This window comes from Ursus americanus, chromosome 4 (assembly GCF_024610735.1).
Source record: "Ursus americanus isolate L20-20 chromosome 4, mUrsAme1.1.p, whole genome shotgun sequence".
Lineage (NCBI taxonomy): Eukaryota > Metazoa > Chordata > Mammalia > Carnivora > Ursidae > Ursus > Ursus americanus.
In genome coordinates, this window is record NC_142130.1 from 21,014,488 (window position 1) to 21,028,123 (window position 13,636).

At 45.3% G+C, this 13,636-nt stretch overlaps 1 protein-coding gene across 3 annotated transcripts in view; it reads right to left on the bottom strand.

Annotated features, from left to right (window-relative positions):
• The window catches only part of ABCC5 (ATP binding cassette subfamily C member 5), a 171,674-nt gene that overhangs the window by 23,809 nt on the left and 134,229 nt on the right, over nt 1-13,636 (bottom strand). For all 3 annotated transcript variants that reach the window (XM_045776643.2, XM_045776644.2, XM_045776649.2), the window contains 9 exons: nt 13,353-13,496; nt 10,217-10,319; nt 7,688-7,872; nt 7,145-7,291; nt 6,743-6,872; nt 5,186-5,339; nt 4,973-5,101; nt 2,000-2,186; nt 581-670 (listed from right to left, as the gene is read on the bottom strand). In XM_045776643.2, the coding sequence (XP_045632599.1) occupies nt 581-670; nt 2,000-2,186; nt 4,973-5,101; nt 5,186-5,339; nt 6,743-6,872; nt 7,145-7,291; nt 7,688-7,872; nt 10,217-10,319; nt 13,353-13,496 (1,269 nt within the window). The remainder of the gene's footprint in view (nt 1-580; nt 671-1,999; nt 2,187-4,972; nt 5,102-5,185; nt 5,340-6,742; nt 6,873-7,144; nt 7,292-7,687; nt 7,873-10,216; nt 10,320-13,352; nt 13,497-13,636) is intronic.

The window sequence follows — 13,636 nt, forward strand, 5'->3', positions numbered from 1 at the left end:
GCTTAACTACTCGTGACTCTGCTTCTCTCTGCTTTCAGCGCCCCAGCTATAGGACACGCCCTGGCCGCAAGACGGGGCCCCAGGGTAGCACTGCGAGGGGTTACTGAGGGAAGGCAGGAAGATTCAGTTCATGAGAGGATCAACGAAATTAACTGGTTTCTGAACTAGGAATGCAGTTTAGAATTAGCCATGGAGCTTCTAAACCTCAGAAGCCTGGGTCTCACCCCAGACCGACTGTATCAGAATCTCCAGAGATGAGCCCCATGTCTGTCTCTGCCTAAAGCTCAGCGGGGGATACCGATGGCCATCCCTGGTGAAGGACATGTGAACTAGAATAAGATTTAAAACACTCCAGGGTTTTAAATGGCGTAAGGAAAATGACCTACACTCTTCATCAGACACAATTCATAAAAATATTTGGAAACTCTTAGGATAATCTCTTCTCCATTCCACACATGCTGAAGAGACTGCCGGTCCTCGCCTGTGAGAAAACAAGCATCTTCCTTGCCCGTCCACCTGAGGCAGCAAAAGGGTTGTGAAAGGACCCCATGATGGGTCAGAAAGACTTTCGCATCCTGACCTTGATGTAGTGGTTGATCCTCTCCACTGAGGTGAAGCGGGCTTCTGTCTCGGATGCCAGTCTGACGGTGAACTGGAACAGCCCCGTTAACTGATAATGGAAAGGAAAATCCAAGAAAGAATTCATTATGGATACATGTCAGGCCAACGCTAGAAAACCTCTTCCATCTAGGAGATCACAGCTCGATAGACCAATGAGCCGGGCATCTGCAGCCGCTGATTTTACCGACCCAGTCATTCTCTAAATGTTTAACACAATGCCTATTCTCCCCCAACCAACTGCGATTCTCAACAAAGGCAGGTGGCATTGTGTGACTGCGGGCACTGACTCCCCTGCATCCAAAAGCTTTCCATCCATCTCTACATTTGCAGTACACATATCTGCAGCTGAGTAACTTCTGGGCTTCCTTCGGAGCAGCCTGCACCTGTTCCGGTAGTCACAACAAATGGAGATGTACATCGACCTGTGAGCAACTAGTGAGAATGCAGAGCTCCTGGGCACCGAGGACCGAGGACCCCAAGCTCCAGTACTTAGAACAGGTATTCTTCCTCTTCCAATGAGCAAGTAAGTCCCTCTAACGTGGACAGACAGCTTTGGGAATCTGTGAAGATACACTAGCTCTTCTTGGTTTTCTGTGCTTACTTGTTTTGATCTTTCCAATATGGAAAAATGTCAAACATATACAAGAGTAGAAAGGGCAGTATCATGAACTCCCATGTCCTTAAAAACCTGTCAACTTATAGACAATATTGTTTCATCTATACCACACCACCCCTCTGTTTTATGTGAAAGCAAATCCCAGACATCCTATCTTTTCATCCTTAAATATTTTAGCTTGCATCTCTCTAACATATAAAGACTCTTAAAAAACACAATATCATTGTCCAATACCATCATGACATCTAAAAAATTAATAATTCCTTAACATCTTTAAATACTTAGTGCTCAAGTTCCCAATTGTTCTCTGAGATATTTAAAGACCTTAAACCATCCCTAGGGGCCCGGTCTACGTATGAAACAGTTTTGGGAAATCAGGGGCCTGGAAATAAAATGCACATAAGAAGCATACTGAGGACACAGTATTACTTAGGAGACCAGGAAGGCGCCCAAGATGAGAGGGTGGTGAACACAGAAAACTGTAATTAAGAAACTATTTTCAAAATCGTGTTTATTTATTAATAAATTCCATCTATTTCTTAAACATGTGCAACAGACTTAAATTCCTTTGTTCCTATATACCACTTGTACCTCTCTTCCACCCTCCCTGCCCCAGCCAAGTCCAGGCTGTTACTAAGAAAGTAGTGAGCAGAAGCTCTCGGAGTCTCAAAGGCTGAGGGAGAGCCCCCTACCTAACATGCCTCTCCTAGGCCAACACAGGACTCAAGTGAGCCAAGGTAATGCCCCATCCCAGAGACTGACCTGGACGGCATAGGAGATGGCAAGACCCGAATAGGCAGGGGGAATCTGCCCATGCATGAGAACGATCATCAGCCCGGTGGTGGTGATGAGGGCAATGCTGATGAGGTCCAGCCGCACAGCCAGCCAGCGCATTGCACACGTGAACAAGAAGAAAGGACCTTGGTTGTTATCCAGGAGCTCCTGGTACCTGCGAGGGCGACAGAACACCTAATAGGCAAACAAAGTACCACACCACCCTGAGAGTGGATGATGTAAGAGCTCTGCTGAATTATGGATGGAGGACTAACTTTTAAGTACTTCCTGTTTGTCACTCGGAGAAGGATATGGAAACCTAAGGACTGCAGAATATTCCAGGCTCCGCACACAGGATGACCTGAGGTTTTCTAGTTTTACTCTTTCAAAGACACATGTTCAAGATGTTAGGGAAAAATACGTTAACAGCAGAACGAATGCACAGGGAAAGGAGATCAAATAATGAGGCTGGCTAAGCTTTAGAAAAATGTCTTAGGTCAGGGGTCATTTCCTCAAGGAGGCTACATAGGCAAACTGCAGAAATGCTCTAAGACCTGGAAAGACAGACTTGCAGACTGAAAGTGGGAAAGTGGAAAATGTCTGCTGACACACTGCTGTTGGGCAAAATGGTCCTTGTTTCCAAGGCCGGTTAGCACAGAACCAGGAACTAAACCAGAGCAAAAGAGACCCAGATGACCTTTGCCACTAAAGGAGGAGACACTACTGTCACCAGCGGTCCTAGAGAGCAGATCAGACCCCATCCAAAGGCTCAGGTGTCACATACACATGCAACGAGAGCTCCCGAGCAGGAAGTCTTACCAGACAAATGTGCTTTGGTTAAAAAAAAAAATCACTTTTCCTCCTCTTTATAGAAGATATTTGGAGAAAGTTTAGGAAATGCAGTAAAGAGGAAAATCCAGTATTCTCACCACTCAGTTAAAACCAGGGTTAATAGTCTGTTGTATCTTCTCCCAGCATTTTTTCCAATACACTTAAATGTATGTGTGCATGTATATACACATGCATGGAGCATATGTTACTGTTCTTCTCTTAAAGTGAGGATTATTTTTCTGAGTTGTTTAACCTAAACTTTCTTTCTTTTTTTTTTTAATTCAATTAATTAACACATAATGTATTATATGTTTCAGAAGTAGAGGTCAGTGATTCATCAGTCTTCTATAATACCCAGTGCTCATTACATCACGTGTCCTCCTTAATCCTCCTTAATTACATCACGTGTCCATCACCCAGTTTCCCCATCCCTCCACCCACTTCCCCTCCAGCAAACCTCAGTTTGTTTCCTATAGGTTAAGAGTCTCTTGCAGTTTGTCTCCCTCTCTGATTTTGTCTTGTTTTATTTTTTCCTCTCTTCCCCTATGATCCTCTGTTTTGTTTCTTAAATTCTGCATGCATGAGATCAGATAATTGTCTTTCTCTGATTAACTTATTTCACTTAGCATAATACCCTCTAGTTCCATCCATGTCATTGCAAATGGCAAGATTTCATTTTTTTGATGGCTGAGTAATATTCCATTGTATATATATATACACACACCACATCTTCTCGATCCGTTCATCTGTTGATGGACATCTGGGCTTTTTCCATAGTTTGGCTATTGTGGATACTGCTGCTATAAACATTGGGGTGCATGTGCCCTTTTGGGTCACTACATTTGTATCTTTGGGGTAAATACCCAGTAAAGCAATTGATGCATCGTGGGGTAGCTCTATTTTCAACTTTTTTAGGCTTTTTTTTTTTTTTTTTTTTTTTTTTTTTGAGAAGGGGAGGGAGAGAGAGAATCCCAAGCAGGCTCCAGGCCTAGCACAGAGCCAAACTCGGGGGGGCTTGGGCTCAAGATCATACCTGAACCAAAATCAAGAGTCAGACACTCAACCAACCGAGCCACTCAGGCACCCCTAAACTAAACTTTCTATTCTAGATTTTCTTTTTAAAATTAATTACTTAATTTTTGGAATGGACATTAGTTTTTGGAATAGACAATATATGCACAGGATAGAATATTTAGATGGCATAAAAAGTTTTAACGTGAGAAGTCAGTTTTTCTCCTGCCTATCCTCCAGCTACCCAGTTCCCCTTTCCAGTGGCAACTAGTACTTCCTTGTGTATCCTTTCAGAGATTTTCTAAATGTTACACATACAAACACATACCTAAAAGGGAGCATACCATACATGCACATCTGTACCTTGCTCTTTCACTAATGTATTTTAAGACATCATTCCATATCAGTACCTATAGAACTTTCTCACTTCTTTAAAAGATTTATTTATTTATTTGAGAAGGAGAGAGAGAGCACGCATGGTGGGGAGGGGAGAGAGAATCTCCAGCAGACTCCCCTTTGAGCACAGAGCCCAATGCAGGGCTTGATCTCATGACCCTGAGATCATGACCTGAGCCGAAATCAAGAGTCGGATGCTAAACCAACTGAGGCACCCAGGTGCCCCTGCCTCATTCTATTTAAGGGCCACATAATATTCTATATGGGTATACCATAGCTTATTTAACCAGCTCTCTCTTGAAGGACATTTAAGTTAGTTCCAATCTCCTGTTAATACAAATCTCCACAATCACTGTCTATGTACATAAATTTCTCATCTAAACAATATTCAACAGCTAAAATAAAATATGTCCAATGTCAATGACCACCGCTGTTCAAAAAAAAGACAAAACAAAAGAAAGAAAAGAAAAAAGAAAAACTCCTTCAAATATAGCTATTTAGAGTCCAAAGCCAATAGACTCCAAACCTGTATTTTTGTCTTCTCATTTGCTTAGAAAGGAGTTCCAGCAAGTGAATGAATTTTAATCAGAGACCATTACATCACTAATACTCTTGGTAATGAGCTTTACAATCCCCAACTCTGGCCTTAAAGGGCCGCTTAGACTTAGGAAATGCTGGTATGTTGACTCCCCTTTGAGCCATCCGGCCACCATCAGCACTGACCTGTGCAGAAATTCCTGCCCTTTGTTGTAGGCGTGGATGGTGGCAAGGCCCTGTATGCTGGATGTGATGTGGGAGAGGAAAGGTGACTGTGTGATATTGTCCAGACGCTTCAGCTCTCGAATCAGGACCCTAGAGACAGAATGAGTTCTGTGTCACAGCAGTAGACAAACAACCCTGGCTTCATCCCTGGGAGACGTGAACACTTCTTGTTACCTGGAGACAATGTGCAGAACTGAAAAAAGGATGAAGAGGGGCCCCACTGCCACCAGGAACCATGGGAAAACTCCGGCGATCATTCCAACACAGAAGAACACCAGGATGACATTTTGGATGAACATCTCGGCCTGGAATGGCAGGCGCACATCGACTGGGGAAACCACAACGGAACAAGTGTCAGACTGCTGGGATCCACAAACAGGGAAAACGCGACCAAACATTTTTAAAAAACACAAAGAGGTTCCACAAATTCTCCATCTGAAATGGTGTGTTATCTTTTAAATCAAAGAAAAATCTAGAAACCTGGTTGATCTAGTTTTTCTTGTCCCAAGGAAATCTAAGTGATCTTTCTCCCCCAGGCCCTCTCCTGGGTTTACTAGGCTACCCAACCCCTTGAAACAATTTTCCCTTTAAAAGTAATATGTGTTTGTTGTAAAATATTTGGAAAATAAATATGCAAGAAGGGAACATAATCCTTAGTCTTACCAATACCAATAAACTGCTGCTTACAATTGGGAAATTTTTTATTATGGAAAAATTTAAACATACACAAAAATCAAAAGAGTGTAGAACCTTCAAAAGTTATCACCATTTCCTTCGTCTCCTCTGGGCTACCTCCTCCCTTTTTTTTTTTTTTTTTGGCTTGTTTCATAAAAATCCCAGACATGTTGATATCACTGATTTTTTTCTTCCCACCTCTTCTCCTTTTGCGTGTGTGTGTGTGTGTGTGTGTGTGTAGCAGAAACGGAATCGTGGCACACATCAGTTCTGTGTATCAGTGATGGTTCTGATCCCTTGTTACCTCCGGCCATGGCTTTACACTGCCTTTATCAACGTCTGAAACAAACGGCTGTGGAGGCAGCACAGGGTGAGAGTTAAAAGCATTAGCTCTACGCTGAAAAGATCTGGGCTCAATTCCCAGTGTTGTTATCTAATAGCTGTGTAATCTTGGGCAAGTTATTTAACCTTTCTAGACATCAGCTCTCCCATGTATTCAGTGGGTGAAGCAATACCCGTCCCATAGGGCTCCTATGAGGATGAAGATAATGTATCTAGAACATTCCGCACACTGCTGGTCACACAGTAAGCCCTTAATAAATGTCAGGTGCCATTACTACCATTCTGGGCTGTGAGAAGTATTTAAGTTCTGGTGCGGACACAGCCCACGCAGCATCCAGAAAACCTGCCAGAGGTTGTAAATGTCCAGGAACCAACACACTACCCTCAAAGTAAACATGTTTTGGAATCTCAGATGCTCCCGTCCAAAGTTATTTATGCCAACTCAATCCTCTGAACTTGTTTTCAGGTTAAATGAGATCAGATGAGAACTTAGATGACAGGTGAAAAAACCAGATGGGTCCTTAGCTCAAGTACCAGTTGCAACCTGGAAAAAGTCCAAAACTAAACTGTTCGTGGTGTGGACATGAGCAGCCACTGCACCCTCAAAATGTAAGGATGGATAGATGGGCACACCTGGCGAGTAATCTAGAAGGCCACGGAGCACAGGGAGCTAAAGCTTGTGGTCCAGAGCATAAAAGAAGCAGTGAGAAATACCTTCATCCATGTCTTTGGAAAACCTGTTGAGAATCCTCCCCGTGGGGGTGGTATCAAAAAACTTCATAGGGCTTCGAAGGATCCTTCGGAAAAGTTCGTCATGGAGCCGGGAGGAGGCTCGCAAAGTGCCCTAAGGAGCAGAGGACAAAGTGGTCAGGGCCCAGAGACCCAGGGACTCAGGCAGACTCAGTTCCTATTCATCCAGGTCATAGCTCCAGAGGATATCCACTTGTAAAGCTGGAGAAGGGCAAATGGTCATGGAAGAAAGAGGTGGGTACTCAGAAAAGACTGAGGCTAATGGGATACAGGTCATTTCAGCCAAGGCCATCCTCCTTCAGAGCCCGAGAGAGGCTGACCACATGGTCAGTAGGGAGAGGAGGGACAGAAGCCACCACTGCGTACCTTGACAAAGACGACTCCTCGAATGGCTTTCAGGATCAGCATGACTGCCATGGAGAGGGCGTAGATGCTGGCATAGTACTGCATGAGAGGATTGTCCTTCATGCTGTTGCTCACAGAGGTCTTGTTCCCTTGCATCACTGTGGCGTTCTGTTTGGAGGCAAGGCTCTGTAAGGCAAGACTCCTAAGGACGGCCAAGAACTCCTACTCACGGCCATTCTCAGCTCAGAGGAAGGGGCAGGATAATGACTCGGGGGCCTGGTTACGGCGAACACAAGGGAGGCTTTGCCCCCCTCCCACCACTTCTCTCTTTTCTAGTGGAGGAGGGCAGACAGCCTTCAGGTGTCCTGCTGCTAACGTGAGTTGGCCAGGGAGCAACGATCCTGTGAGGCCACATTAGGGGCTCATCTTTTTCATCCTGGGTAATCCTTGTTCACCAGTTCTTTCAATAGAAAACTTGAGCAGTTTCCCCAAGATTAGCCAGAGAATACAAAGACACACCCACATTCTGAAACATATACTTTCCCCATTAATGAGGAACCTTACCCCACTTCCTTGCTTGATCCAGTAACTCAACCACCAGTTGCTAAAGGCGGTGCTGCCCACATTCAGCATGAAAAGGGATATAATGACCAGGAAAGCCAAGGGGCCCCCCGCGGCCTGGATGTAGACACCATATACTGACCAGGGCACTGAGCCCTGCCCTTTTTCTTCCAGTTGCACCAGCTGCCCTAGGTAAGAAAAAAAACAAAACAAAAACACATGAACTCAGCAGGAAAAAACTACTTTTCAAAAACTAAGTCACCTATAAAAGTGCAGAATCAAATAAAACCTGTAGTTTCACATGGCTCTAGATTAGAATTCTTTCATCCTTACTAGAATATTGTTTCACTGAACATTTACTAAGCACCACTATGAACCGGGCCCAGGATGAGGCCTTGGAGCAGTAAAGACAATTAAGCCCACATCCCTGCCCTTGAGATCTGGTGGAGGATCCTTCCATAGTCTGGTAGGACAGACACATAAAATAAACACATAATGGTAATAAAATATGCTAAATGCAATGCTAGAGATATATGCAGGGCAGCATGGGAACATTCAAGTGTACCTAACCTCCCTGGGGGAGCGGTTTCAGGGAAGACTTTCAGCTTTCTGTATGGTCTCAGTTTGACCAGGTGGGGGAAAGGCGGGCACTGGCCCAGAGGTGGGAAAACAGCACAGCAGTGTGTACAGACAGCCCATTCAGCAAGGCTAGACCATTCCGTGCACCTAACAAATGGCAGGAGATAAGACTGATTACAGAGACCATGGTCAAGAGGATAAAGGCATCTAAACTTCATCCTTCAGACAAGAACTTCTTAAAAGAATGGGCTCCAGATTTGACTCCCAGGCTCTGGATGGCCAGATCAGCCACCATCAGCAGCGAGCAGCCTTGTCCATGCATCCAGTGTCCCATACGAATGATGGCATTCTCTATGTGTGCCCTATCAGGACCAAGATGCGAAAACACTGCTTTGAAATGGGAGGCCCACCGAAAGACTTCCTGCAGGAAAGTGAGTTGGTTGGTCTCCCGTTTTTAACTAGACCTCTCAGCTGTCTGCATGGGGGACAGATTTAAAAGGAAGCAGCTGTAACATTCTAGGTGCACGATGATGGGGCAAGAACCAGGGTCAAGGCAATGGGGTTGGAGGTTCAGGAGGTAAATTCAGTGGGCCATGGTGATTGGCCGAGGAGGAGAGAAAGGCTCAAGGGTACCTCCGGGGGGGCTCCCTCGGATGCTCAAGTGGCTGATGCTGAGGCACTAATACAGAGAAACAGCCCTGCAAAAAGCCAGTGCCTCCATATCACAGGCAACGTGTAATTATCTTGGAACAAGCCTCCTGTGCCTGGAGTACTGAAGAGTTGCCGGTATCCAGGTCAGGGGCTCTGGAGATGAGAACAAACGTTCCCTCAGGGTTTTGATACTGCCTGTGCCAGGAACTGACAGATGACTCAGACTTCTGTGCCGTGTTTTCTGTGTGTACAGTTATCTTAAATCGCCCCCAATCAAAGCCTCCTGCCTGGTTTACAGAAAGAAAAGCGCAGGGTGTGCTCCATCAGGATGCTGAACTCCTAACACCAAACATCTGTGCAGTTTTAAGAACAAGGAAGTGAAAACAGGCCCAGGGCCAAAGTGCTGGATTCGTACCTGGAGGTGACCCGGTGACATAACAAAAGAGAGCTTAAAACAGGGCTGCCTTCTTTGTTCCTTCTCTCTGGTAAACTGAGACACAGCTTAAAATTCACAAAGGTGAAAATGCTGGAGGCATTATAAATAGTTTTCCTAACTCTCAATATTTGTTTTAGTTGATAAGATAAAGGATTTAAGAAACCGGAGCCGGAGCCAGGACTCTGGCCGGGGAAAGTCCAGCAGGAAAAACCGGCGCTGTAGCCTCATCAGAAAAAGCCGGGAAGGCACCATTCTAACAAGACGGAGGATGTAGGCACTGCTGGTGCTGGGACATCTCTGCCTAGACAGGCACTGACTCTCAAAGAGCAGAGAGGCGCCTGCGTGGTTCAGGCGGGTAAGTGTCTGCCTTCGGCTTGGCTCATGATTCCAGAGTCCTGGGATCGAGCCCCCGCCTTGAGCCCCTGCATCAGGCTCCCTGCTCAGCGGGGAGCCTGCTTCTCCCTCTGCCCCCCACACCCCTGCCCCACCCATGCTTGCTCTCTCTCTGAAATAAAGTCTTAAAAAAAAAAAAAAAAAGAGCAGAGGTGAATCACAGGAGGAAGGGTGTACCAATACCCATCATTCCATTTCTCCTTACTCAAGATGACTCAGCTGTGATTACATACACCTGACCCACAGTGCGTAGAGAAGGCAGAGGACTAAAGGTCCTTCTTACTGCTCTGGACTGTTTAAGCAAACAGAAGGCGCCTCATGGTCTCCCAATATTATACAAGAATTTGTTATTCCAGAAATATAAGGCCAGAGACTCTATAACACACAATGCTGTCACACATTATGAATTACCACTTGGCATACTTTCTGATAAACTTTAATGACAAATCTAAAATCTCAAAAAAGGTCATTACCTTCCTCTGGCTTCACTGCTTTCTCCTTCTTTACTGATCCTGTTTTAGGGCCTTTGTCTTGTGATTTCTTCTGTGAACCGCTGGTTTCTTTTTTCGAATTAATCTAATAGTTTAAAAAAAAAAAGTGCCTCCGGTTACAATACGGCCATTCAGACAAATGTCCACAGGTCATACTGGAGAGTGATCTGTCAAGCTGCTGCTATTCTTGACAAGAGATACATCCAAGCTCTTAAAAGGGCCACCTTCTTGTGCTTCCTCAACTCTTTCAGTCTTTGAGATCTGGGTTCCTCTGCTATTATTCCACTGACATTGCTCTCCCCATGTTCTCATCCACTCCAACTTGCCCAAAGTATTAGGGCTGAGACCATTTCCATTCCTCTCATCTCTGATCTCCACATCACTAAACCCAGTCATAGATCTGATCATTTCCCACTGCTACCACAGGATACGCTCAGACTCAGACTGGTTTTGCAAAACCTCCACATTCAGGCCCTAGCCTAACTCTACATGTTCTTCTCCCATGCCCCTGGCTTCTACTCTCCAGCCGCACTGGATTTCACACCATTCCTCATACCACACTGCCATTCCCCACTTCTGGACCTTTGTCCACACCAGTTCTTCACTTGGAATGCCCCTCCCCTCACCCCAACTCAGTTATAGTTGTCCCCATTCGGAGGGATTCAAATCTTAAATCCTCCCTGAGGCAGCTTAGATTCCTCTAGGATAGAGCTCACCCCTCCCCCATTCTCCCAGGCACTCGGTTAGAACTCTACGATGGCATGTTGCTGCAAATGTGACCCGGTGTTACAGTTCCCCGTAAGGGTGTAAGAGCATTGGTCCGGCCTAGGAGATTGTGAGTCCCTCAAGGATGAGATGATGCCTGACTCATGGTGGTAACCTATACCAGGCCTAGCACCAAGCACTGCCCATAATAGGGCACAAAGGGACTTAATAAACATTCATCAGATTGAACCTGAGATAACAGAGGCTACTTAATGCTCCCCTTTTGAAGTTTCTCTTATCTTTGTATAGAAAATTCCCTTAATATAGTTTACTACATTTACTTTTTAAAAGATTTGACTTTTAAGTAATCTCTATGCCCAACGTGGGGCTCAAACCTATAACCCCAAGGTGCCTGCGTGGCACAGTTGATTGAACATCTGACTCTAGGTTTCCACTTAGGTCATGATCTCAGGGTCATGGGATCGAGCCCCAAGCTGGGCTCTGCGCTCAGTGGGGAGTCTGTTTGGGATTCTCTCTCCCTTTCCCCTGTGTGCTCTCTCTCAAGTAAATAAATAAATAAATAAATCTTTAAAAAAACAAAACAAGCCTACAACCTCGAGATCAACAGTCCCATGCTCTACTGACTACGCCAGCCAGGCACCCTGAGTTTGCTACATTTAATTCTATGCCATTGTCAGCCTCATGACCCCCCACTTTGCTCTCCAACTAGACTTTTTTTTTAATTAATTAATTTTTTTTAAAGATTTTATTTATTTATGTGACAGAGAGACAGCCAGCGAGAGAGGGAACACAGCAGGGGGAGTGGGAGAGGAAGAAGCAGGCTCCCAGCGGAGGAGCCCGATGTGGGACTCGATCCCAGAACGCCAGGATCACACCCTGAGCCGAAAGCAGACGCTTGACGACTGCGCTACCCAGGTGCCCCTCCAACTAGACTTTTTAAACTGACAGTGAAAAAAACCAGAAAATAAAATTTAAAGCCATGACAGAACACAAGATGGGGCTCTAAATTTTATATTTACTACTGTGTATGAATAAATGCACTAAAGAGAAAATGACCATTTGCTGACCATTCACTAAGGTAAGATTACCTATTATTTCATTTACTTGATGCAACAACTCTAAGAGGCAGGTGTCATCCCCATCTTTAAGATGAGGAAACCAAAACTCAGGAAAGTTCAGTGACATTCCTAAGGTGTGTTCTCTCTGCTGCCGCCGACTCTCAACATTCTTTTGCTCCTCAGACATTCCCTATTTTAACTGTTCTCCCTCTCATTTCCCCCTCCATGTCCACAGTGAGGAGGAAAACTTCTGATGTGTCCAAAGTACCCTGAGAGTCAGAGGGAATGATCACAAAATCCACATCTGGATTCGGGTGTCTCTATGGAAGTTCCTGGTGACACTCTGGAATGCCTGTTATTCCCAGAGGCCTAAAACACATCGGTCACGAACAGTTAGTTGTACCGTTGATTAAATCAAACAGGATGACACCCAAAGACTGAAGCAGGGCTCCCAGAAAAGGTCCCACTCACTCTGCTTTTATCCTGTGCAGCCATCAAATGACCTGGTAGCTAAGAAGTAGCTTTTAGCCTGGCCTGAGTGCAGGAGTGCACCCCTACCGTCCAGGGTAACCACAGAATAAGGAGTTCAAAATGAGAGCACGTCGGCAAGAAGGAAAAACAACTTCTTTGGCTAGCTCTAACTAAATACCCCCTGTTTTTGCTTAACTTGGAGCCCAGGGTAAAGCCATGGAAAGCTGCCATCTTTCTGTGCTGCCACAGAAGGCAGGGTAGAGAGGCAGAGGGAGCACGGTGGCATCGAACTGTAAGGTTTCTGATCTTCCATACCCTCAGCTATAAAAGTGGGGGTAATCCTACTTTCCCACAGAGCTCTGTTTAAATGACTGCATGGGATGACATCTACGACACGTCTAACCCAATAAATGGGACACAGTAGGTGTCAGTGCCAAGCAAGCAGCCAAAGCACCAGGGATCGTTTTCAAATGTACGCAATATTTAATTTCTCTTCCCTCACTCCTGCTCACTTGTTTATTTAAAAAGGAGCTTCATCATGCTTCAGTCAGGAATGACAGAGTTTAGGAAGCTCAGTTACGACTGAACAACAGCACATGCTGAGCCCAAGTCCTTCTCCCTGTCACTGCCTTATTAATAGTTCTCAGTGGCAGAAGACATCAGCCCACCAGCCCCATAATCCTGGTCTCGTAGAGCAGCACCAGTATGTGAACTAAAGCACGGCAGTCTGGTCACCAGAAAACAGGGCCCCTGCCAACAAGACACAGACACTGAGTTCAGCTGAGATCCCTCCATTACTCGCTACCGTCACGTCTCCCTTGCTAGGAAAGAGGAGATGCCCACAAACGCCATTCGAATCTTACCTCAACCGGGGGTGTCTCTCCCAGCAACAAGTTATTAAAAATGGTGGCATAGTCACCATTTAAATTCATCAGTTCCTCGTGGGTGCCTCTTTCTGTAATACAGCCCTCTTTCATGAAGATCACTTCATCACAATCAGCCAGGTACTGGAGAGAAAGGCAAGGACAACACAGTGTTGCTGACATTTGTGCAAATACATTCAATACCCACACCTTCCTTCAGGGGTTCTCATCTGGAGGCAATTGAGCCTCCCAGGGGACATCTGGCACTCTCTGGAGCCCTTTTC